The sequence below is a fragment of the Bos javanicus genome, chromosome 11 (assembly GCF_032452875.1).
Source record: "Bos javanicus breed banteng chromosome 11, ARS-OSU_banteng_1.0, whole genome shotgun sequence".
Classification (NCBI taxonomy): Eukaryota; Metazoa; Chordata; class Mammalia; order Artiodactyla; family Bovidae; genus Bos; species Bos javanicus.
Genome location: NC_083878.1, coordinates 20,825,736 through 20,853,126, shown reverse-complemented (window position 1 = coordinate 20,853,126; position 27,391 = coordinate 20,825,736). Strand labels below are relative to the sequence as shown.

The window sequence follows — 27,391 nt, the reverse complement described above, 5'->3', positions numbered from 1 at the left end:
GTACCACACAACAAAAAATGTGTCTCCCATCCCTTTTTTTTTTTTTTTTAAAGGTACAAAAGATGCAGGCCCCTTGGGGTGACTTGGGTGAGATTTTCTGTAAGACTTTCCTTTAGGAACGTCCTTTCCTACTGAGGACTCTTAAGTTGCAGAACCTAAATAGAATTTTTCTGAATTTCTGTCTTGTTGCTTAGAGCCTCCCAAGCCATTATTTATTCTAGCATTTCTTAGCTAGTCAACAAAATTCACTTCATAAACTGCCACCTTTTAAAAAATAATCTAATTTAATTTCAGTTGCAAATTTGTAATCTTAAAGTATATGCATGTATATTTAAATGTATGCTTTAAGAGCTGGTTAATATTTGATGATAAACTTTGAGAGAAATATTTTGTGATCTATTTTACATTTTTCTTCTATTTAGATAAATGCATAAAAACATTCTTATTCATTTTTTTTTAATAGATTCAGATTTTATTGTTTGCTCAATGTGGGGAATAATCTAAGTCCTCCATATTGAGGAAAGTCAACTTTGTTTTATATAAACTTAAAAGCCAACCAGAGTCAAATCATGTTTGATAAAATGAACAGTTTTAAATTAGAAGTGAGTATATAATGAACAGTTTTAAATCAGAAGCCAGTACTTTGGCCATCTGATGTGAAGAGCTGACTCATTGGAAAAGACCCTGATGCTGGGAAAGACTGAAGGCAGGAGGAGAAGGGGACGACAGCAGATGCAGTGGTTGGATGGCATCACCGACTCGATGGACATGAGTTTGAGCAAGCTCTGGGAGTTGGTGATGGACAGGGAAGCCTAGCATGCTGCAGTCCATGGGGTTGCAGAGTCAAACATGACTGAACAACATTTTTGTCTCCCAGAGAAACCCTGTATATACAGTAACTTTTAGTTACCTTGTCTTTTATTAACAATGTTTGGGCATACTAATTTTATCTTTTTTAAATCCTATTTTTAAAGCAGCAGTGGCAATAAGAAAATATCCTTCATTCTTGAAAATATTTTTAGCATAGTCTTGTTGTTAGTTGCTAAGTTGTGTCCATCTCTTTTGCGACCCAATGGACAGGCTCCTCTGCCCATGGCATTTCTCAGGCGAGAATACTGAAGTGGGTTGTTCAGTATTCTTTAAATGGAAACAGCAAAAATTCTATGTCATCACTGCCGGTTACTGTGGAAACAGTAGATTACAAGTGGGAAATAATGTTTGAGTCTTATAGGAAAACATTTTTTTGTTTATCTCATGATTTGAGAGTAATGAAGGAAGGAAATATGAACTACTGTATATGCTCTTTAAAAGTATTTTTAAAGCTTGGTGATTTAGGATGGTCTTGTTGGTCAGATGGGCAAAGCTGATGGGGGAAAGTATCTGATGTATGACATTAGTGGAAGGTCTCCTGGAGTCTTTAAAGTTTTCATTTTTACCATTTGCATCATAGTTCCAGTTTTATAGGAGAGAAATTTAAGTTATTAATAACAGTATTTTATAGGAGCAAATTGTTAAACTCTTTTTTGTGGTACCTGTTTGGCTAATAGCTACTTCTCTTCTTAAAAATGTTTGAAGTCCAAGTTTGTGTCTTTGTCAGTATGCTTATTCTGGGCTGCATCTGTTTGGGCAGGGAAAGGGAAGCCTGCTATTAGACGCTCACCAGGTGATTGATGATGGCTCCAGGCCAATACTTTTCAACCCTCGCTATATATCATATTAACACATTAGAAAAAATTCTATATTTATATTTTGAAATAGGGGTGTCTATGTACACTACCTCTTTTCACTTTATACAGCATCCAGAGTAGCTCAGCTAGAGTGGTTAGCAGTCTCTCAGGAAAATGGAGGATTATAGCATAGCTTGAAAACCTGTTTTCCTTTACTGAAAACGTTAGCATCACTGAATGCTACATGAAATAAAATAAAATGAATGGTCTTTACCTTCTAAATACCTGTACAATACCGTGATCATCAGTACTCTGTTCTGTTCAGAGGACCGTCAATGTTGGCATCACAACATTATCAAGTTGGGAGTTAGAAATGCAGTTTTAGCCTCCCATCCCAGGTTGCCTGAATCAGAATGTTCAAGAAGAGCCAGGTGATTCATATGCATTTAAAAAGTTTGAGAAACACTAATGTAGAGGAAATAACACTAAATAAAACCACAGTCAGGTCTCCCTCCACACGGTGGTCCAATCATGTGTTTTCCTTGTCTTAAAAATGAGTGAGTTTGGCTGCATAATCTCTAAAGCCCCTGTGAGTGATATATTAGATTTAATTTTAAATATGGAGGCTAATTTTTCAGCATCTGTACTAGAACTTGAATGCCCTAAAATTTCTTGACATTCTGGGGAGTGTATTCATATATTCTCTTTATGCGTAAACACTTGTAAGGAGTTTAAAAATGTCCCCCTCTCCAATTAAGAAAGCTGTTTCTTGAGTTCTTTTAAAAAAATATTCATTGTTTAACCATAATATCTTGGTGTGATGAGGACTCACAGGAATTGATTCACAAAGGAGTGAATTTGTCACTATTGGAGATACTCAGAATTACCTTTTTTGTTTTAATCTTTCGTGGCACCATCCTGCCCCTCCTGGTCACTAAAAATGCTGTGGAAGTAGCAGAAACATTGAGAGGTACAGTTTGAGAGACCTTTTCTCACTTCTAATAGCTCTGGTCTATATTTCTATCTTTTGTACTTAGATCTACTTCATTTCCTAATAAAGACTATTAGCCTCACCACATAAAAAACTTACTATTATGGGAAATTTCAGATATGTACAGAAGAGAACAACGTTAGAAACCTGTGTATAAACATCTACAAGATTAAACGATCATCAATATAATGGCCACTTTGTTTTATCTATTTTCCATACCCAGCCTCCCTACCAGATTACTCTGAAGCAAATAACAGATTATATGAATGTTCTGTGTCTTTAAAAGAGTAAAGGTTTTTAAAGAAACAGCCTTGGTACTATTACCATGCTAGAAAAATAATTCTTTAATACCACATATCCAGAGTTCATATTTCCTTGATTGCTTGAACAAGGCCCCCTCGCTGCCTTTGGTTGATACGGCTCTTAAGTCTCCTTCTCTTTTTTCCCGCCTTTATTTTTTCAATTGTTTGTCCAGGTTTGCTTGTCCAGTGAAATTTCCTATATTCTTGTTTTCTGACTCCATCTCTGTGGTGGTAGTGAATGCGTCTCTTTTCTTTCCCATAGTTAGATCTAGAGGCTTGATCAGTTTGATGTTTTTAAAAATTTTCCTCAAACATATGTCTTTGGTGGTATCTTTTGGTTTCTGATACATCACACTTCAGTTCAGTTCAGTCGCTTTGTGTCCAACTCTTTGCGTCCAACTCTTTGCAGCCTCAAGGATTGCAGCATGCCAGGCCTCCCTGTCCATCACCAATTCCTGGAGTTTACTCAAACTCATGTCCATTGAGTCAGTGATGCCATCCAACCATCTCATCCTCTGTCGTCCCCTTCTCCTCCCACCTTCAATCTTTCCCAGCATCAGGGTCTTTTCCAGTGAGTCGGTTCTTCACAGCAGGTGGACAAAGTACTGAAGCTTCAGCTTCAGCATCAGTCCTTCCAATGAGTATTTAGGACTGATTTTCTTTAGGATTGATTGGTTGGATCTCCTTGCAGTCCAAGGGACTCTCTCAAGAGTCTTCTCCAACACCACAGTTCAAAAGCATCAATTCTTTAGCGCTCAGCTTGCTTCATAGTCCAACTCTCACATCCATACATGACTACTGAAAAAACTATAATTTTGACTAGACTGACTTTATAACTTTGACTGACTAGACTTTTGTTGGCAAAGTAATGTCTTTGCTTTTTAATATGCTGTCTAGGTTGGTCATAACTTTACTTCCAAGGAGTAAGCGTCTTTTAATTTCATGGCTGCAGTCACCATCTGCAGTGATTTTGGAGTCCCCCCAAAATAAAGCCTATTACTGTTTCCATTGTTTCCCCATCTGTTTGCCATCAAGTGATGGGACCGGATGCCATGATCTTAGTTTTCTGAATGTTGAGTTTTAAGCCAACTTTCTCACTCTCCTCTTTGACTTTCATCAGGAGGCTCTTTAGTTCTTCTCTGCTTTCTACCATAAGGGTGATGTCATCTGCATATCCTGGCAGTCTTGAATCTAGCTTGTGCTTCATCCAACCCGGTGTTTCGCATGATGTCCATGAAACTTTTGATTGTCTCTTTGTAATGCTGCTGCTGCTAAGTCGCTTCAGTGTTTCGACTCTGTGCCACCCTGTAGATGGCAGCCCACCAGGCTCCACAGTCCCTGGGATTCTCCAGGCAAAAACACTGGAGTGGGTTGCCATTTCCTTCTCCAATGCATGAAAGAGAAAAGTGAAAGTGAAGCCGCTCAATCGTGTCCAACTCTTCACGACCCCATGGTCTGTAGCCCACCAGGCTCCTCCGTCCATGGGAATTTCCAGACAAAAGTACTCGAGTGGGGTGCCATTGTCTTCTCCGCTTTGGATATTAAGGGTGGGTTAATCTATCCGTTGTAATCTATCCCCTTTGCTTTTCACTCAGTTATCTTAGTAGTCTTGACTCAGTAGTCTTAGTAGTCTTCATGCATTGTTGCCTTTTGAAGTCCTCATTTCTAGGGAATGAAGACTACCTGGATTTTCTTCAAGACCTTACTACTTAATTGTTTCCTGGATAAACAGTCTTAAGTCAGATCATTAGTTCCTGTAAGTGTGTTTTATTTTCAGTTGAGTTTTGTTTTAGAGAATCTTTCTATATCGTGCTTGATCTTGAAAATAAATGAAAAGAAAATTGGACAAAAATTTTTCAGGCATTGATTAAGAATATAAACTAGACACGTAACATATAAATAAATAAATGAATGTATTATTACTTAGTAATGATCATATGGCTTCCCTGATGGCTCAGTGGTAAAGAATCCACCTGCCAGTACTGGAGACTTAACGTCCCATTCCTGGGTTGGGAAGATCCCCTGGAGAAGGAAATAACAACCTAAGTCCAGTATTCTTGCCTGGAAAATCCCATGGACAGAGGAGCCTGGTGGGCTGCAGTCCATGGAGTCGCAAAAGAGTCAGACAGGACTTAGCAACTAAACAATAATAATGATTATATATTTACTGCTACTACAACCTTTTAAGGAATATTTTTTCTTAAACTAGGGTTGCTGAATTATTAGATGGACCAGGGGTCGAACCCGTGTCTTCTGCAGTGGAAGCATGGAGTCCTAACCACCAGACTGCCAGGGAATTCCCTATAACCAGCCTCTTCTTAAGAGCAAGATAAAGTGCAAGTCAGGAGTCCTTCATTCCTTGGTAGAATTTGCTTTAGCAAGTTAAGTCTGCATTATTCCAAAGATCTTATAATTATTTCCAAAATTAATATTAAAATTGTTTCATATTTTTCTTGGTGATTCTTTAAAACTTTGAATAGCAGATGTCTTCAGTGATTACTTGCTTTTTCCACTTTGAAAGTGCTTTGTAGCTAAACTATTTTGAGTGGTGACTACATTGACCTACAGATCTCTGCAGCCTTCAGTTATATTTTCTTGTCTTTCACAACTGTATTTTGTTGAACATGATAGTTTGAACCTGAAAGATAACTCGTACTCTTTCATATCTCACTTCTGTAGATTTAAATGCCATCCTTTATTTCTAGAGTGACAATTTTTTTATTTAAGATTTTTTTTGGGTGATCTACTATTTTTATTTTTTTTTGAGATCATAGTTAAAGCAAAAAAGTTCCAGAGTTTGAAGAAAATATACAAAAAGCAGAGAGCAGAGTATGTATTTATGTTGAGCACTGACTCCAGATTTTTTTTGCTGGATTATTAACCTCAGCTCATTAGCCGATGATCCTTAATTTTGAGTTGTTCACAGTGTTTATAGTTATAGATTTGAATTTTGACCCTGATTGTGGTAATATTAATTGTAATAAAGGTCATGGAAGCAGAGTAGGGTTATTGAAAATAGAACCATTTCTTTCAGAGGCTTTGTCTGTATGTCTGTAAGAGAGGCAGCAATGGGACTTTAACTAGTTCTGTTGTGTGTTTACAGCCAGTTCCAGCTTTTTAACCCCATTCAGTTGAGAGAACCACAATTATTCTAATGGGAAAAACACAGTTTGCTTTATAATGTTAAATTGAAACGAAACATTCTTGACTGAGCATTCTGTAAGAAGTAAATCACTGATATATTATGCAAGCAACTGTACATCGACTAAATCTTCTAGTTTTCAGCGTTAAATTATGTGTTGTATACAAGGTACCCCTCTGTGCTCTAAAATATGCAAGCAGCACATGATTGTTTTTGAATTTAAAAAACTGTCTGCAAAATATACTGTTTAAGCATTTAATAATTTGCTACTGTTGAATTAAGGGGCTTCCCTGGTAGCTCAGTGGTAAAGAATCCGCCTGCCAAGCAGGAGACGTGGGTTCAAGCCCTGGGTCTTGAAGATCCCCTGGAGAAGGAAATGACAATCCAGTCTGTATTCTTGCCTGGGAAATCTTATGGACAGAGGAGCCTGGTGGGCTACAGTTCGCAGGGTCGCAAAAGTCAGACACGACTTAGCGACTAAACATAGAGTTAAAGTAACTTCTGGGTTACAGTTTATGACTATGTGTTTTCTTAAAGCTGCCTAGATTATGAATAGACAGTTCATACAAGAGGAAACAAATATGCATAGAAAAATGATCAGTCTCAGTCAAGGATATGCGTATTAAAGCAAAATGGATACTGTGACTAAAGAAATGAGTTTTAAATTTTCATTTTAGTTTATGTTTTAAAAACAATTTTGTCAGTATAGGTTTACATATGAATGGAAAGTGATTTTTTGGTATTTGATTCAGTTATTGGAAAACTTATGTTGGGAACACCTTGTGTATGTGAATCTTATTGAGTTGTAAATTTTATGAAATCTGAGTGATCATGTATTTTTAATAAGCATTTAATGTCTGAGTTGAAAGGTGCTATAAGTGTAAAATACACAGTGAATTTCAAAGACAGTGTGAAAGAGAAATGTATATGCCTTAATTTTAAAACATTGATTTTGAGTCAAAATGAGAATATTGACTATTTGTCATAATTTTAAAAAATCTTCTACATACTTTATAAACCCCACATTGCAGTCTATATTTTTGTTCTATATGATCAATTACCTTTTAAGGACATTACTTGGGGGAAACAACCAGTTTTTTATTTTTGTATCCATTTATTTGCTACTTTGGATACTATAGGAAGGAGTGAGGAGGCTTTCCATCTGGTATCATTTCTTTTCAGCTTGAAGAATGAAGAACATCATTTAGCATCTCATGTAAAGCATATCTTCTGGTGACAAATTTGTGTAGCTTTTTTGCTCATTGTCTATATACTGGTTTCATTTTTCAATAATAGTTTCTGAATATAGAAGTCTCAACTGGCATTCTTTTTTTAATTTAAAGATATTATTTTTTTGTCTTCTGGCTTCCATTGCTTCTGATGAAAAGTAGTCATTTGAATTATTCCCTTTACTGTCTGGTGGCTTAGATGCTAAAGAATCCTGCAGAAGACCTGGGTTCCATCCCTGGGTTGGAAAGATCCCCCGGAGAAGGGAATGACTGCCCACTCCAGTATTCTGGCCTGGAGATTTCCATGGATTGTATAGGCCATTGGGTCTCGAAGAGTTGGACACGGCTCAGTGACTTTCACTTTCTTCACCACATCATTTCTTTAAAAATTTTCCCTTTATCTTTGGTTTTTAGCAGTCTGACTGATGTGGTTTTCTTTTTGTGTTTACCCTATTTGAGGTTTGCTTTTTGGATCTTTAAGTCTCTGACACCAAATTTAGTAACATTTGACTCAGTTCAGTTCAGTCACTCAATCATGTATGACTCTTTGCGACCCCATGGACTGCAGCATGCCAGTCTTCCCTGTCCACCAACTCCCCAAGCTTGCTCAAACTCATGTCCATCCAGTTGGTGATGCCATCTGAACATCTCATCCTTTGTCGTCCCATTCTCCTCCTGCCTTCAATCTTTCCTAGCATCAGGATCTTTTCTAATGAGTCAGTTCTTTCTCATCAGTGGCCAGAGTCTGTCCAGTGAATATTTCATTTTAATTATTGTACTTTGCAGCTCTAGAATATTCATTTGTTTTCTATTCATCTATTTATTGGCTGAAACTCCCTAACTGTTCACTTGTTAAGAGCTTATTGAACATATTTGTTATGTCTTCTTTAACGCTTTTGTTGAACATCTGGGCCACTGCAGGATTGTTTTTCTGCAGCTGCTTTTTTTTTTCTTTACTGTGGGCCACATTTTCTTCTCTGCATTTCTGATGATTTCTGATCATGTTCTTTAATTGTACATTAGCATTCTGGAGATTCTGGATTCTGTTGTCTGATTTGTGTTGTGGCTCAAAGTTCAGTTACGAATTGCTCTTGACCTTTTATAGGCTTGACTTTGTTATCTTTTTAGTATGACTCTGTAGAAAGCTTAGAGGAAATCCTCCTAACTTGGGGATACTAAATCTCCGAAGTGTCTCCTCTCTTTTCAGGTCTTAGTGTTAGGCTTTGTTTGGGTGAATCTTCAGTAGATCTTAAAATAGATAAGCATGGGCTTTGAATCTAAGGTATGGCATTCCTGGTGTTTTAGCTTTCTGCCTGAGGTGTTCTGCCCACAGTGGCTGGGCCAGAATGTCACAGCGTCCCAGTACAGTTTGACTTCTGGTATCTCTGTTGCTCTTGCAACCCTGTGGTTGCTGCTTTTTGGTGAGCCTTGTGTAGTGTGTTCTCCTGTGCCTGGGAAGCTTATCACCCTTGGCCAGGGACTTCTGGGCTCTGCCTCTGTGTTGGTGGTGTTTAGTCTCAGTCGTGTCTGGCTCTTTGCGACCCCATGGACTGCAGCATGGTGGGCTTCTCTGTCCTTCGCCATCTCCCGGTTTGCTCTGACTCATGTCCACTGAGTTGGTGATGCCATCCAACCATCTTGTTCTCTGTCAGCTCCTTCTCCTCCTGCCTTCTGCCTTTCCCTGCATCAGGGTCTTTCCTAATGGCTCTTCACATCAGGTGGCCAAAGTATCGGAGCTTCAGCTTCAGCATCCGTCCTTCCAATGAATACTTCTGCATAGTTCCTTTTTCTCTGTCCTGCCTCACAGCTTCCCATCCCACTGCCTTTAGTAGTCCTGAACTCAGATCTTTGCTTGTGCTTTGGTTCCCCACTCTAGTTTAGGAAATTGTTCCTAGGTAGAGAGTGGCCGTGGATGGATGTATGTGTGCGTGCGCAGAGTGGCTGTGGATGGGGGGGTGGGGGGTGTGATCTTTTCCCAAGGATTCTTCTCTCTGTTGTACAGTGCTTGAAAAAAGATGCCTTGTATATTTAGTTTAGTTTTATAGTTTGTGGCAGAGGGCCAGTCTGGTAGCAGTTATTCTAATGACTGAAAGAAGAAGCCTCAAATGTTTCTGTCTCCCACTGCAACTCCCAAGTGAGCCTGTGTTTTTAAAAACAAAGCAAAACAGAATTGAGGAAGATTTGTACTACTTTGTGATCTGCCTTTTTCCTGGTGATTTTATACCAGTCTTAAAGATATCTTTAATTTCTTAAATGTGTATATGTGTTTTAAAACTGCATAATATGTGAATATGTAGTTAAAATATTAGGCCAGTTTCCAGTTTTGAGACATTCAGCATTAATTTTCCCTACCATAAATAACACTGATAAACCAACTTGTATATCTTTGTTAGTATCTTTATTTATTTTCTTGTAATAAATATCTAGAAATAGATTTACCATGATATAACCTCTTTAAAGCTTTTAAAATATGTGCTGAAATAAACTTTTGAGCACTTATATACTATTTTTATTTTGTTACAGAGTGTGGATGTGGAACAAATAAATACCAGACACCAAAATATCACTTTGCTTTTGTTGAATAGCTAATTTTTGTAAATAGACTAAATGCACTGAGTCCAGGCCACTTTCCACAAAAATTTGTTTTAAGTTTTTATTTGGAATGTGAGTAATAAAATATACTTTCATTGCTTCTGAAAAGTGAAATATTTTTTACTTGGTTCTCTTTCTACAAGTTTAGTTTTGGGTTGATGTAACCTAATGCTAGTAGCATTTTATTGTAATGTAGATTTACAGCACCTTTTATTGTATAGCTTCTAATTAAGCTTGAAGTTTTCAAATGTACTTAGGTCAGTCCTGAAGTGTCACTTTTCCTGTTGGAATATGTACTGAATGTATGAGTTTGGCAAATATAAGAAAAAAAGCAAAATGATAGGTGTCTTTTTTTTTTAATAATTGACTTTTACGTTTTAAAGCAGTTTAAAACGGTTCACAGCAAAATAGAGCACAAAGACTGCTGGGCCCCCCACTTCCTCACACACCTGCAGCCCCATCAATATCCCACACCAGAGTGGTATATTTGTTACAGTCAGCAAACTTTCATTGACACATTATTATCATCCAAAGTCCAGAGTTTACGGTAGGTTTCAACTTTTTTGGGAGTTGTATATTCTGTGGGTTTTGGCAAATGTATAATGACATATCTGTAACATTAGTTTCATAGCCCTAAAATTCCTCTGTGCTCCACCTACTCATCTCTGTTTTCCCCAACCCTTGGTAAATACTGACTTTTGTTTTTAAACAAAGGTAGTGTCTTTTTTTTTTTTTTTGTAGGCCTTGTAGCAAATAGGTTAAGTATTTGTAGCAAATAGGTTAAGTATATTAGGAAAGCTATATTGGCGGGCTGAAACCTACTTTCCCAGCAATCTCTTAGTACTGAAAAGTGGAAATTGAAATCAGTATTCTCCACATAGAATTTAACTTCAGTTTAAAAACTTCCCTGGTGGCTCAGATGGTAAAGCGTCTGTCTACAATGCGGGAGACCAGGGTTCGATCCCTGGGTTGGGAAGATCCCTTGGAGAAGGAAATGGCAATCCACTCCGGTACTATTGCCTGGAAAATCCCATGGACAGAGGAGCCTGGTAGGCTACAGTCCATGGGGTCGCAAAGAGTCAGACACGACTGAGCGACTTCATGTTACACGTTATGTTACGTAAAATCTTAAGTAATGCTAAATTTAAAAAGACTTCCGCTTGTAGGTGATCACTATTCATATTTACAGGTAGTCTAAATAAATTTGCATATAATTCTTAATTTTTTTTCCAGTGGCCTAAATCAGTATTTGTGAATGAAATACTTTGCCTATATGTAGTCCAGACTTGGTCTAGCAAGTATGGTGGGAGTGAAGTTAGCTGAGCCATGGGACTGTGCTCCAGAATATCTTTGCAGCATTGGCGACACCTCCTTTTATTATCTGTTGACTAGAAATAGTGACAAATACGCTGCCTGTGTATCTGTAGTATCTATCTTTATCCATGATATTAAAGGAAAACAGGCTACTGTAGCCAACTAATTTAGGTGAAATTTCAAGATAACAAAGATTTCCTGCCAGATGGTTATTTTTTGTTTTTATTTTTAAGAAACCAACTAAGACTTTCTTTACATTAAAGATAAGACTACTTGTTGGTTTTAACAAAATCAACAATCTCCATATTTGGTCATTGTGATATTTTAGCACTTACTGGTTTTGAGTTCTTTTAATTGTGCACGTGAGTACGTGGTCAGTTGTGTTTGGCTCTTTGTGGTCCCATGTATGTATGTAGCCCACCAGGCTCCTCTGTCCATGGAATTTTCCAGGCAAGAGTACTGGAGTGGGTTGCCATTTCTTACTCCAGGGTCTTTTTAATTAAAATGTGTTGTTAGATCTTTGTACTTTTATTTGTGATTTTTGTGATAAATATACTACTCTTGAGTTGCTAGAAGTATTTCCCCAAACTAATTATATGATTGTTAAATTTCCTTATAAAATGGGTGGGAAGGGGCATGTGTAAAACTCCTGAGTAAAATATGTACATTTCATTCCTTCAAGAAATATTTATTAAACACTTGCTAGGTGCCAAGTGGTTTTCTAAATGCTAAGAGCAAGAGTAGTCAACAGGGTGATTAGGATCCTTCTTTTGGTGGCCTGCACCTTCTATGCAGGAGGGGAGCGATGATGTACACATGTAAATGAATGAAAAAAGGTCATTTTTAAATACTGAAAAAGGCTCTGGGGGAGAAAAACCCTGTTCTGTTAAAGTGATGGGTAGGATCTGTAATTTAGACAGAGTGATTAAGGAAAGCCACATGGAGGAGATAACATTTGCAGTGACACCTAAATGATGGAGAAGCAAGCCACTTGAATTTCCAGGGACAGAGCTTTCCAGATGGGGAAGAATACAAGACAAAGATTTTAAGGTAGGGAACAGGTTTGGCCTATTCAAGGAACAGCAGGAGGGCTGGATTGCCCAGAACTGTGGAGGCTGTGATCAGGAACTTAGATTTTTTTCCCCTCTATTTTCTGGTTACAGTGGGAAACTAGCTGAGGGTGTTCCGCAAGGGTTGCTAATCTAGGGGGCATATAATAAATGAGCACTGACATACATATGCAAATGATGGGTGCATAGAATGTGGGGGCTTGTGGGGGGACTGGGAACCTTGGGAGAAGACATTCATGAGGCAGTGACATTTAAACTGAGGAGTAAGGAATTAATTAGGGGAACAGCATGGGAAAGAGCATTCCACACAGAGGAATAGCATGGTGAAATATGAGTCTAGAAAGAGCTTAGTGGCATAAGGCTCTGAAAAAGGCTAGCTTGTCTATTTGTAGTTTACGGAGGGGAAATAGCACCAAATGGGGCAGGAGAGATTTGGCAGTGAGTACAGGGTTTTATGACAAAGGTCCGTCTAGTCAAAAGCTATGGTTTTTCCAGTAATCATGTATGGATGTGAGAATTGGACCATAAAGAAAGCTTAGCGCCAAAGAATTGATGCTTTTGAACTGTGGTGTTGGAAAAAACACTTAGAGTCCCTTGGACTGCAAGGAGATCAAACCAGTCCATCCTAAAGGAAATCAGTCCTGAATAGTCATTGGAAGGACTGATGCTGAAGCTGAAGCTCCAATACTTTGGCCACCTGATGCAAAGAACTGACTCAATGGAAAAGATCGTGATGCTGGGAAACACTGAAGGTAGGAGAAGGGGCAGACAGAGGATGAGATGGTTAGATGGCATCACCGACTTGTTGGACATGAGTTTGAGCAAGCTCCAGGAGTTGGTGGTGGATAGGGAAGCCTGGCCTGCTGCAGTCTTTGGGGTAGCAAAGAGTCGTTCATGACTGAGCGACTGAACTGAATTGAACAGGATTTTATGAAGCACGTGTGCGATTTTAGCTGTTAATCCTCTGTAACAGTGATTTTAATGAGAGTAACTTAATCACTAGTGCATTTAATATTATTAGTAGTTGCTACTCTGTGAGGATTAGATTGGAGAAGGGGGCGAGAATGGAGACCAGTTTGGTTCCACTTTAAGTGAGCTAGGATGGTGTTTTTGCTTTCACTTTTGTCTCAAGTTTAAAGGATTTATTAAACAAAATAAGCCACTCATTATATATAAATAAATAATACAAATATTTATTGGAGAATCATCTAGCTAACATTCAGTTCAGTTCAGTTGCTCAGTCGTGTCCAACTCTTTGCAACCCCATGAATCACAGCACTCCAGGCCTCCCTGTCCATCACCAACACCCGGAGTTCACTCAAACTCACGTCCATCGAGTCGGTGATGCCATCCAGCCATCTCATCCTCTGTCATCTCCTTCTCCTCCTGCCCCCAATCCCTCCTAGCATCAGAGTCTTTTCCAATGAGTCAACTCTTCGCATGAGGTGGCCAAAGTACTGGAGTTTCAGCTTCAGCATCAGTCCTTCCAATGAACACCCAGGACTGACCTCCTTTAGGATGGACTGGTTGGATCTCCTTGCAGTCCAAGGGACTCTCAAAAGTCTTCTCCAACACCACAGTTCAAAAGCATCAATTCTTCGGCACTCAGCTTTCTTCACAGTCCAACTCTCACATCCATATGTGACCACTGGAAAAACCATAGCCTTGACTAGATGGACCTTTGTTGGCAAAGTAATGTCTCTGCTTTTCAATATGCTATCTAGGTTGCTAACATTAAAAGAATATACTAACATTAAAAAAAAAGAGAAATAGAGCAGAAGATACATTACCTAATTGGTTTTAACCAACATCCAAACTTAAACAACGCTAGAAAGTCTCGTGACGCAGCACATCTGGAGTCCCAATTGGGAAAAGGTCCCAGGGGTCCACTCTGTGGGTGAGACGTCAAAGATTGCAGTTTGGGGTTCCCATTTATAATCCCAGGATGCACACTGATATCATAATCAATCTGTGACCAAATTGCAAGCCTCAGTTCAGTCGCTCAGTTGTGTCCGATTCTTTGCAACCCCATGAATCGCAGCACGCCAGACCTCCCTGTCCATCACCAACTCTCGGAGTTCACTCAAACTCATGTCCATCGAGTCGGTGATGCCATCCAGCCATCTCATCCTCTGTCATTCCCTTTTCCTCCTGCCCTCAATCCCTCCCAGCATCAGAGTCTTTTCCAATTGCAAGCCTAGTTTCCTGTTAATGCTGTTTGTTTTGTCTTGTAAAACTTGGAATGTTGTTAAGCCTGAGGCTTGGTTGGCCAGGCCCACTTCAGGGGCTCAGCCATCTCAAAATTTTTCCCCCCTTTTGTCTGCAACTCTTGCACTCACAGCAGGCAGTCACTCCAGGTCACTCACAGACCAAGCAGTGTCCCGGCAGTTTGGAAGCCAGGTCAGAGGCCTACTCTGCTTTGTCTCTGAAGCCTAAACAAGACTGTTTATTTAATTTCCCTGACAGATGGTGGTGATGAGAATACGGATGGTATCAGTAGAGATTTTGAGTGAAGACAGATTTAGGACCTTGGTTAGATTTAGGGGTATGGAAAAGGAGAAATGTATCATGGACAGGCCTCAGGTGTGTACCTGCAAATGGGTAGATGGTGATGTTACATAGCGACACTGGTCAATTAAAGGTCACTGCAGAGATTTAGCATTCTAAGGTTGCAAATAAAAGCTTCTCCTATGGGATTGATTATTTTAAAATTACAGTGCAGTGTGTGCTCAGTCACGTCTGACTCTGCGTCCCTGTGGACTGTAGCCTATCAGGCTCCTCTGTCCATGGGAGTTTTCCAGGCAAGAATACTGGAGTGAGTTGCCATTTCCTTTCTCCAGGGGATCTTCCGGACTAAAGGATCCAACTTTCATCTCTTGTGTCTCCTTCACTGGCAGGCGGATTCTTTACCCCTGAGCCATTTACTGTCACTTTATGACAAGCACATATAATGCTTACTATGTATTAAGCATATTTCGAATCCTGATGACTTAATGGGGTCGGTGCTGTGACTATCCCCATGTTACAGATGAGAAGACAGGCACAGAGAAGTTAAAAGACATGTATCTAGACAGTTTTGCTTCCTGCTTCATTCTTAACTACTAATTAGGCTTAGAAGGTTTTAATCACACAGTTTGCATACTGTGTGGTAATTATCTAGACTCACCTAATGATACATTAAATTGGCACTTAACTGTGTTAGACTTTTCCTGGGAAGTTTACTTTTTTTGTGCATTCAGATAGCATACCTGGCTATATCTTTATAGCATTGGAACAAGCAGTGGTAATATCCTCTTTAATTAAATATTGCTTTCTTTTATTTTCTAAAATTCTTTGAAATTGCTTAGTCTTTATGTATGTGTGTATGTGTGTGTGTGCGCTAAGTCACTTCAGTCATGTTTGATTTTTTGCGACCCTATGGACTGTAGCCCGCCAGGCTCCTCTGTCTATGTGATTCTCCAGGCAAGAATACTGGAGTGGGTTGCCATGCCCTCCTCCAGGGGATCTTCCTGACCTAGGGATCAAACCTGCATCTCTTATGTCACCTGTATTGGCAGGCAAATTCTTTACCACTAGTGCCACCCTAATTCTTTGAAATTGCTTGGTCTTTGTATTGTTACTGTTTGCAGCACCTTTTGAAATAGTGTTGATTTTACTTTGTACATTAAATGTGGCTCATAAAGTGAAGGTAAAGGCTCTAATGTGTGTGCATACTCAGTCGCTCCACTTCTTGTGTCCAACTTCTTGTGACCCCATGGACTGTAGCCCGCCAGGCTGTCCTGTCCGTGGAATATTTCAGGCAAGAATACTGGAGTGGGTTGCCATTTCCCCCTCCAGGGGGTCTTCCCACCCAGTGATTGAACCTGCATTGGCAGGTGGATTCTTTATCACTTTGCCACCTGGGAAGCCTGAAGTCTCTAATAATCTTTGGAAATCACATAAGCTAGATGTTTCTTTTTGTAAAGAGACAAAAAATTCATTAAAGTGGGTGTGTGATCTTTGCTCTGAGAATAGTGTCTCTGTGGACTGATATTGGCACACTAATAATGTGCCACTCCTCAGTGGACTGGCTGTCTCCTCCTCTGAGAGGAGAGGCTGTCATTGGGTTGAACGTAGTAGATTCTATATATTTCCTTAGATTGGAAACTGGCACTTAGACAAGCTCGAGGGGGAGAGTCTCTTAAAGACACTCATGTGGGAAAAGGATAAGATCCCCCAGGAGTGTACTAGTGGGATCAAGCAGTTGATAGGGAAGAAAGGCAGACAAAGGATTATGGTACATAGCCTCTGAAACTAGCCATTTGCTGTTTAGTCGCTAAGTTGTGTCCAACTCTTTTGTGACCCCATGAACTGTAGCCTGCCAGGCTCCACGGTCCATGGGATTTCCCAGGCAAGAATACTGGAGTGGGTTGCCATTTCCTTTACCAGATAGATGATCTTCCCTGTGCAGAGATTTAACCTGCGTCTCCTGCATTGGCAGGCAGGTTCTTTACCACTGGGCCACCACTAGCTATTCGGTGGGTTTAAAAAAACAGAACGGAACAAAATAGAAACCTAAACTTTAGGATTGTTACTTTTCCACCACTATTCAGTAAAGTTCTTCTGCAAAGGTTAACTTCTTGTTGTGTGCTGGGTGAACAAAAGAGTTTATGTAGCTGTTTCTTAGTGAAAGTCGCTCAGTTGTGTCCTGCTCTTTACGACCCCATGGGCTATATAGGACATGGAATTCTCCAGGCCAGAATACTGGGGTGGGTAGCCTTTCCCTTCTCCAGGGGATCTTCCCAACCCAGGAATTGAACTGGGGTCTCCTGCATTGCAGGCAGATTCTTTACCAACTGAGCTAGCTGTTTCTTAGGAGTTATGTAATTTTGAAAGGGTATTTATGGTGTTTGGTGAGAAAGGGTCCTAGAGGCAAACGAAACTCTGTCCCTCACTAATTGTCCTTCTTGTGTCTTCCACTGAAACATTAATCATGTGCTCTGTTTTAATAAGGAAGGCTATTCTTTTAGGTAACTTTTATTAAATTAGGACCCATTAGCTTTATCATATGCCATTTTGGAAAACTTTTTAGGATCTTAACAATTATATATATATATACACACACATGTATATATTTATATATATTCACACACATAAGTAAATATATATATTTTAGTCTTTGTAACTTGGAATTTTTCCAGGTGAGTCTGGGGGGAAGAATGGAATCTGAATTATTAGGTGAAATTGATAGTTTCTGTGTGCATCCAGTAGCAGGAGTTGTTTATGGCAGAATACAGTGTTCACGAACAGTGCTGCTCACATTTAGCTGTTAAGACTTAATTGAGGCCATATTTAGTATTGCTGCTTATCTGTATATGTAGTAGGAAAGTGACTGGTATTCTTGGTCCTAATATTACAGAGGGAGTGAGACGTTCAGTATGTATTTGAGCATCACTTTTGTAACTATTTCCAAATGACCTATAATGGGGAAGAAGTTATTTGAAATATTGCTTTAGTTGTGGTCCTTTAGGAAAAAGTTCAGAATGCAGGAATTAAAGTAACCTGTTTCTCTCTTTTTTAACTCTAGGTGAGAATTATGAAGATGATGACCTAGTAAACTCTGATGAGGTTATGAAGAAACCATGTCCAGTACAGATTGTCCTTGCACATGAAGATGACCATAACTTTGAGCTTGATGAAGAAGCTTTGGAGCAGATATTACTACAGGAACACATACGAGACCTAAACATAGTAGTGGTGTCTGTGGCAGGAGCTTTCCGTAAAGGGAAATCATTTCTGCTGGACTTCATGCTTAGATATATGTATAACAAGGTGAATAGTGTCTTTTAAATTGAACCAAGTTAAACACAAAAATTACCAACCAGTCTTGTTTAAAAATAATAGATAAAAAGCAGTAAGAACTGTATCTTTAGTTTTAAAAAATACAGTTCTTGATAAGACTTCTCAGTTAAGACAGTAATGTAAGTTTGTTTGAGCTCTTGATTCTTCTTCATCTCCCATCTCCATAATTCCTCTTTGCAGGTAGTACATATTGAGGCATATGATTGAGCACCTGTGTACAATGTGTTCCAAGCATTGTAACTCTAACTCAGAATGTCTGAGTGTACTTTAAATTTCCTGAGTATTGTTCAGTCTCTCCTATTTTGTATTTCCTCACACCTTCCCCTTCTTGATCACCTTTGCAGTAATGGGTGAAGTAGGCTGATAGAGACTTCTGAAAAGGTATACTTATGCTCCTCAAATAAGTCTCCTTTAGAGAATTTTTCTTTTTGAGGTAAGATTCAGTTCCTTAAAGTGACTTCCATGGCCTTCCATGATCTCTAAGCCTCATTCCTTACCTCTGTAGTTTTTGCAGTTCCTTGACTATGCCATATTCTCTCTCAAATGTTGCTGTATTGTTGGCTTATTTTTTCACTGGAAGCCTTCCATGATTCTAAGACTATGTTATGACTCTATGGCTCAGGTCATGTGTTGCATTGATACTACTTTAGTTACTTATTTTTCCTGGCTAGTGTAACCTCTGTCAGGAGTGGCCTTATCTTGATTACCATGTCTCTCGTGCCTGGCACAGTAATTGGCCCATAGTAAGCACTTATTTTCTATTTTGACTAATGAATCACCCTTTCTATTTTCACTTTTTGACAGTTGTTATTTTCCAGACAATTGTTATTTCCTTCTCTTTCCCTGACTTCAACTTTCTTCCCTGGAAAAAAAGCAAAAAAAAAAAAAAAAAAAAAGAATTTCTCCCCGACTTGAGTCAGAATATTTTTCTAGTAGTTGAAAGTTGGGCTGAGGGAATGAGAGTTTGGTAGGAACTAAGAAGGAGGAATTGAAATTTTGGAGTGAAACACTTAGTGGGGAACGGCTTTATAGGAAGAGGCTAGATGTTCAGAAGGCCACGTGAAGGTGCTGGAAGTAACACTTAGAATTATGTAATTGTCTAAACATCTGTCGTGGTGTTCATCTGTACGAATTCTGTGTAAAATCTGTAACTGGCTGTGTATGTGCCTTGAGATTAAGTAATAAGGCAAACATTGCTAGTTGATTTTCCAGGAAGCTTTTCAGAATTCTTTTTCTAGGAATCTTTTCAGGCATACTTAAATACACCTGAGTATCAAGGATATAGTTCATGTTAAAGAACACTATTTTGCAGAAATTGGGAGTTGAGAAAGATACAGTAAAGTTTTTCCACTTGATTATTTTCCAGAATTTTACATCTGAAATAGAGAAATGTATAATGACTTATTCTTAAAAAAAAAAAAAAAGAAAGAAAAACTACATTTAAAGATGATGAATTTCTGTATTTTGAGGCTCTAACTTCTTAAGTTAGCTTGTGTATATTGTATCTATCTGTGTCTGGCTGTTCACTGCAAGTGTGTTTGATTCCACGTAGGTGACAGATAGAACGTTAGAAGGGGAAGGAAACTTAGATCACTTGTCTAGCAAGTTTCACCTTAGGTGCAATTTCTTATTTGATCTCTGATCAGTTAGTAGTGGCTGTTCAGAGGGGGAGTAGCAGCCCACACATGTGTCATATTTGTTATTTCTGAACTAATAGACAGTGTAGCCTTCTCAGTTAATATCTTCAAAGGTAACCACTGTTCTGAACTCTCACCACAGGCTAATTTTGTCTGTTTTTGAACTTCACATGAATGAAATCATACCGTATGGGTTTATGTTTGGTTTATTCATTAACATATCTGTGAACTACCTATGTTTTTGCATCTGTGATAGTCCATTGTTTTTGTTACTTTGGTATTCCATTATATGATTATACCACATTTTTTTTATCCATTTGTCAATGGATAATCTTAATAAGTTTTAGTAAGCTGATTTTTGAATCACATGTTTCCAAAGAAAAGTAGGTTACTCTGTTAACAGTCAGTAGGAATTGCTAGAAAAATCTTGATCAAGTGGTCATATAAAAGTGATTCCAATTTCAAGAATCAGTTTAGGAAGGTAGAAACTTAATGTAGTAGAATTAAATTAGTAAAACTTAATTTTGGGGATATATTGAACACTAAGTAATGGGAGCTGTTCTAGGTAAGGATTCTTGATCCTTTATCGAGTTGCTTCCCTTTTTAAGTGTTTCTTATTTTTTTAATTTATTTTTAATCATTCCTTATTTTTTAAAAAACTTTTGTGAACAATTTTTAATGTATGAAAGTAGACAGTGAATGCCCATGTACTTAATAATTTTTAGCAAAAAGTGGTTTTAATTCTTTTAAGATTTTCCTCCATTTCTTTTTCTTGGTAAATTTATTTGTTGAAAAATGTGATTGTTGGTCTTACAGAGTTTCCCAGTCTGGGTTTGCTGATTTTACCCCATTGGTGCAGTTTTCTTGTTCTTTTGTTTTATGAATTTCCTGTAAATTGTTGGTTGAACCTAGATCAGACTCAGATTTGACTTTTTGGCAAGAGCATTTCGTAGATGATATTTTCTTCTATGAGGAGGCACATGTTATCTTTTCACGTAACAGTTTTTGAATCTTTATTGATTTCTGGGTATTCTGATTACTAAGCATTTAATAGATATTATACATAATAGTTTTTAAAATAAAGGCTTTGGCATCAAATTGCCTGGCTTGAAATCCCAGCTGTGCCACTTACTCTGAGTTTCATTCTTCAACTCCAAGCTGAAATACTAATACAGCTCCATAGCGTTACTGTGAATACTGCTACTGCTGCTGCTAAGTCGCTTCAGTCGTGTCCGACTCTGTGCGACCCCATAGATGGCAGCCCACCAGGCTCTTCTGTCCCTGGGATTCTCCAGGCAAGAACACTGGAGTGGGTTGCCATTTCCTTCTCCAATGCATGAAAGTGAAAAGTGAAAGTGAAGTCGCTCAGTCATGTCCGACTCTGTGCGAGCCCATAGATGGCAGCCCACCAGGCTCCTCTGTCCCTGGGATTCTCCAGAGGAGCCTGGTGGGCTGCTGTCTATGGGGTCGCAGAGAGTCGGACACGACTGAAGCGACTTAGCAGCAGCAGTAGCTGTATTCACAGTAACACTATGGAGTTGTATTAGTATTTCAGCTTGGAGTTGAAGAATGAAACTCAGAGTAAGGGGCACAGCTGGGATTCCAAGCCAGCCAATTTGACGCCAAAGCCTTTATTCTAAAAACTATTATGTAAAATGATGTTTGGTCCATTTATATACTTATCCTCAATTGTTCTTTTGTAAGTGTTTACTTTTCATTGTTTACTTGAGAAATTGAAAGAGACTGACAGGAGTACATACCTGATAACTTTTCTTGCTGCCCACTGGTATCTTTGCTTAATAAGTATGAGTTTTGACTGTTTGTATCATAATTGCTAGTGGCACTTTAAGGGGAGTTATCTATAGTTTTTATTCTTTTCCATTTTAAGAGCTGCTCCCAGAACTTCTTCCAGAGATCAAGAGTAGGAACTATCTTTAAGGATTATATGTGCTGCTACATATAATTTGCCAAAAGCACAACTATATCAGGATCAGTATATGGGATGTTGAACTTGGTTTCACTTTTTTCTCTAAGGCTAGTAATATCTGAGATTAAGACTTGGAAATGTTAATCTATGAAAAAAAACTTGGTTTCTTGTGCTTTCTAAGAAAGAAATGTATGTAGAGGAAGAATAATGCTTTTATAAGTTTCTTCCTAGGGTCACTTTTATTATTATTATTATTTTGTGGTGTAAAATACAGCAAAGTATGTAAGCCTTAGTACAGCCAGTGAATTTTCATTGAGTTATACTTTTGTGACCACTGCCTCTCAGATAAAGAAAAACAGCATTTTCAGCACTCCAGAAGGCTCTCTTGTTCTTTCTCCTAGTTACTACTATCTCCAGCTCTCAGGAGCCACTGCTGTTCTGACTTAAATTGCCATCGATCAGTTTTGTCTACTTTTGAATTTCATATAAATGTAATTATAAAGTGTGCGCTCATGTCTGGTTTCTTTCACTTTATATTAAGTCTAAGAGATTCATGTTGTTGCATGTATCAGTAATTGTTTTTTTAATTGCTGAATAGTATTTCATTGGATGAAGATACCATAGGCCTGGAAAAGGTCAGTTTTCATTCCAATCCCAAAGAAAGGCAATGCTGAAGAATGCTCAAACCGCTGCACAATTGCACTCATCTCACACCCTAGTAAAGTAATGATCAAAATTCTCCAAGCCAGGCTTCAGCAGTACGTGAACCGTGAACTTCCAGATGTTCAAGCTGGTTTTAAAAAAGGCAGAGGAACCAGAGATCAAATTGCCATCCACTGGATTTTGGAAAAAGCAAGAGAGTTCCAGAAAAACATCTGTTTCTGCTTTATTGACTATGCCAAAGGCTTTGCCTATGTGGATCACAATAAACTGTGGAAAATTCTGAAAGAGGTGGGAATACCAGACCACCTGACCTGCCTCTGGAGTAATCTATATGCAGATCAGGAAGCAAGAGTTAGAACTGGATATGAAACAACAGACTGATTCCGAATCAGGAAAGGAGTACGTCAAGGCTGTATGTTGTCACCCTGCTTATTTAACTTACATGCAGAGTACATCATGAGAAATGCTGTACTGTACATCCATCTCATCCATCCATGAGATGGATGAAGCACAAGCTGGGAATCAAGATTACTGGGAGAAGTGTCAGTAACCTCAGATATGCAGATGACACCTCTCATGGCAGAAATTGAAGAACTAAAGAGCCTCTTGATGAAAGTGAAAGAGGAGAGTGAAAAAGTTGGCTTGAAACTCAACATTCAGAAAACTAAGATCATGGCATCTGGTTCCATCACTTCATGGCAAATAGATGGGGAAACAATGGAAACAGTGTCAGACTTTAATTTTGGGGGGCTCCAAAATCACTGCAGATGGTGACTGCAGCCATGAAGTTAAAAGATGCTTACTCCTTGGAAGGAAAGTTATGACCAATCTAGACAATATATTAAAAAGCAGAGACATTACTTTGCTAACAAAGGTCCGTCTAGTCAAGGCTAAGGTTTTCCCAGTAATCACGTATGGATGTGAGAGTTGGACTATAAAGCTGAGTGCCGAAGAATTGATGCTTTTGAACTGTGGTGTTGGAGAAGATTCTTGAGAGTGCCTTGGACTGTAAGGAGATCCAACCAGTCCATCCTAAAGGAGATCAGTCCTGAGTGTTCATTGGAAGGACTGATGTTGAAGCTGAAGCTCCAATATTTTGGCCACCTGATGCAAACAGCTGACTCATTTGAAAAGACCCTGATATTGGGAAGGATTTGTGGCGGGAGGAAAGGGGATGACAGAGTTTGAAATGGTTGGATGGCATCACCAAGTCGATGGACATGAGTTTGGGTAAACTCCGGGAGTTGATGATGGACAGAGAGTCCTGGCGTGCTGCAGTCCATGGGGTCACAGAGTCAGACATGACTGAGCGACTGAACTGATCTGAATTTGAATTAACGGTTTTATGGGTTGTTTGTAATTTTTGTTTGTTATGGATCAAGCTATGATGAATGTTCTTATAAAAGTCTTGGTGAAGTAAGCACTTATTTCTGTTGAGTTTATACCCAGGAGTAGGAATGTTAGGATCAAAATTTTTTCAATAGTGGGTTTACCAATTTTGTACTCCCATCAGCTATGTGTAAAGACTTACAGTTCCTTTACATTTTATAAAACAATACTGTCATTTAGCCATTCTAATAGATGTGCATTTAAAAAATTTTAAGGCATCACTTTGTTCGGGTTCATATGCTCATAAAATTGCCAGATTTGATGTAGAAGTTTAGCTTATTCATTTAATTATTGCTTTAACTGAATTTGCTTTTGAATATTTCACCTATTCCAAGTGATACACTGAATATAACTTATGTAACAAACTGGTGAAATTGAAAATTTGATATTGTTACTAGTTTTGCTTATGTAAGAAGCAGGCAGAACTTGGTCAGAGTTTTAAGATTTGGTAAGGAAAAATGAAAATCGGTGGTCTAATTTTGTCTGCTGAAAATATGCTAAAGAGTTGGGTATAGAGGTTATGTGGACTATTGACTACTTTCTTTCTGTCAGCATATTAGATTTCCCCCCCTTGATTTCTGAATTATATATTTCTGTTCTTTCATATGCAGATTTAAAATTAGTGTAATTTCACTTAGAAGGCTTCACCAAATGTTGCCAAAGCCAGAGGAATCAGAAACAGATGACGTGGAGGAGGCTACAGTGCGTTGTTCAAAGTCCTTACTGCCGTGTTTGAGGAGGGCCTGCCTTGGTTGCGTTTCTGTACTTGTTCCCTGAAAATGTTGTGTCATCTGTAGCCTTTGAAATACCTTTCTAGCTTTAAGCCCCAAATGTATGTACTGCCTGTTTTGTGATATCAAAAGTATTATACCTATGTTATCACTTATTTCAGTTTTGTACTTGAGAGAGCATTAATTATTTTTTCCAGTAGACCTTTTCCTACTCCAAAGTATTTGTTCTTGCAAGTGAAAGTTTACTTTCTCTAAAATAATTGACTTTATGAGGTCATTTTTTGAAGAATATCTCAAGTAATAATACTGTTATACATGAGCACTAATTACTCAAACACCAGCTTTAAAACAGTTGGGGAGTTAAAACAGTTTTATACAATTCAAGTTCCTTAATACTAACTTTTTTTGGAGGAGAAAGAAATTTTTAAGTAATTAATAACTCCCTGCTTCATTCCCCTATTCCCCCTGGGACAATTTTGATGTTTGACTCATGAGTTCTAGTTCAAGATTTCTTTTTTCTCTTAAAACATTTTTTTTTCTTGCAACGTTTCTTTTTATAGTTAATAGGATGTATTTTCTATAGATGCTTTAGAGAATGTTCACTGTAATCCTTTTGTCAAGAAGCAAGTTAAAATAACAATTTATGCCACGTTGCAGTAGTATATGGACATTTAACAGAACTACCAGTGGACCATTCTCTTTCCTATTAGGCTTCTGTAGTGTTATAGGGTGCGTTTTGTATGGCTGGGAGTCTCTTGTTAAGTTCATGTACTAAGTGTATTTGATACTTTGTTTTTCTTTTAACAGCTTTATTGAGGTATGATTCATACATAGTATATAATTTCATCTACTTGAAACCTGTAGTGTACAGTCCCATGATTTTAGTATATTCACAGTTGTATAATCATCATCACAATAAATTTTAGAACATTTTTACCATCTCAGAATGAAAAATATGAAGCCCTGTACCTTTTAAGCTGTTAACCCACCTATCCCCTATAACCTCTTCTCCCAGCCTCTCTCCCTAAGGAACTATAATCTTATTTACTGTCTCCCTGATTCTGTGGGAGGTTAGTTGGGATTCTGTTGGTGATTGTATTGAATCTAAAAGATCAGTTTGGGTAATGTTGTCTGAATATTAAGCACTTTGATCTTTGAACATGGCATGTTTTTCCATTTATGTGGGTCGTCTTTAAATAAATAAATCCAGATTGTGGGGGGAGAATGTTTTGTAGTTTGTATTTTTTATACTTTTGTTAAATTTACTCCTGATTTGATGATGATATAAATATAATTGTTTTCTTAATTTCATTTTCAGGTTGTTCGTTGTAAGTATACAATTGATATTTTTATATTGATCTTTTATCCTGAAATCTTATTTAACTCATTTATTCATTCCAGTAGCTTTTTAGTGGACTTTTTAAATGTTTTCTCTCTATCAGATCAGATCAGATCAGTCGCTCAGTCGTGTCCGACTCTTTGCGACCCCATGAATCGCAGCACGCCAGGCCTCCCTGTCCATCACCAACTCCCGGGGTTCACTCAGACTCACATCCATCGAGTCAGTGATGCCATCCAGCCATCTCATCCTCTGTCGTCCCCTTCTCCTCCTGCCCCCAATTCCTCCCAGCATCAGAGTCTTTTCCAATGAGTCAGCTCTTCGCATGAGGTGGCCAAAGGACTGGAGTTTCAGCTTTAGCATCATTCCTTCCAAAGAAATCCCAGGGCTGATCTCCTTCAGAATGGACTGGTTGGATCTCCTTGCATTCCAGGGGACTCTCAAGAGTCTTCTCCAACACCACAGTTCAAAAGCATCAATTCTTCAATGCTCAGTCTTCTTCACAGTCCAACTCTCACATCCACACATGACCACAGGAAAAACCATAGCCTTGACTAGACGAACCTTTGTTGGAAAAGTAATGTCTCTGCTTTTGAATATGCTCTCTAGGTTGGTCATAACTTTCCTTCCAAGGAGTAAGCATCTTTTAATTTCATGGCTGCAGTCACCATCTGCAGTGACTTTGGAGCCCAGAAAAATAAAGTCTGACACTGTTTCCACTGTTTCCCCATCTATTTCCCATGAAGTGATGGGACCAGATGCCATGATCATTGTTTTCTGAATGTTGAGCTTTAAGCCAACTTTTTCACTCTCCACTTTCACTTTCATCAAGAGGCTTTTTAGTTCCTCTTCACTTTCTGCTGTAAGGGTGGTATCATCTGCATATCTGAGGTTATTGATATTTCTCCCGGCAATCTTGATTCCAGCTTGTGTTTCTTCCAGTCCAGTGTTTCTCATGATGTACTCTGCATATAAGTTAAATAAACAGGGTGACAATATACAACCTTGACGAACTCTTTTTCCTATTTGGAACCAGTCTGCTGTTCCATGTCCAGTTCTAACTGTTGCTTCCTGACCTGCATACAAATTTCTCAAGAGGCAGATCAGGTGGTCTGGTATTCCCATCTCTTTCAGAATTTCCCACAGTTTATTGTGATCCACACAGTCAAAGGCTTTGGCATAGTCAATAAAGCAGAAATATATATATATATAAGACCATGTCATCTGTAAATATAGTTTTCCTTTTTCCCTTCCAATCTGAGTACCTCTTATCTCTTTTTCTTGGCTGATTGTGCTGGCTAGACTCTCCAGTACAATACAGGTGATAAGAACATGTCTTCTTATTGCTTTCCTAACCTTTAGGGAGAAACACCTAGGTTTTCACCACTGTGTATGATGTTAGCTGTAGAATTTTTTTGGAGATATTGTTAGGTTCAGGAAGTTCTCTCTTTCTAGTGTGCTAAGACAGTTTTTGTTTGCTTTTAAAATCATGAATGGACATTGGATTTTGTCAGATGCCTTTTCTGCATCTATTCATATGATCATATGGTTTTTCTT

General features: G+C 38.5%; 1 protein-coding gene across 9 annotated transcripts in view; it reads left to right on the top strand.

Moving 5' to 3' along the window:
* ATL2 (atlastin GTPase 2) overlaps positions 1-27,391 on the top strand; it is a 68,077-nt gene that overhangs the window by 10,653 nt on the left and 30,033 nt on the right. For 7 of the 9 annotated variants that reach the window (XM_061432109.1, XM_061432108.1, XM_061432106.1 and 4 more), the window contains exon 2: positions 17,874-18,118. The exons of the other annotated variants lie outside the window; for them this stretch is intronic. In XM_061432109.1, the coding sequence (XP_061288093.1) occupies positions 17,874-18,118 (245 nt within the window). The remainder of the gene's footprint in view (positions 1-17,873; positions 18,119-27,391) is intronic. 9 annotated transcript variants of the gene reach the window in all.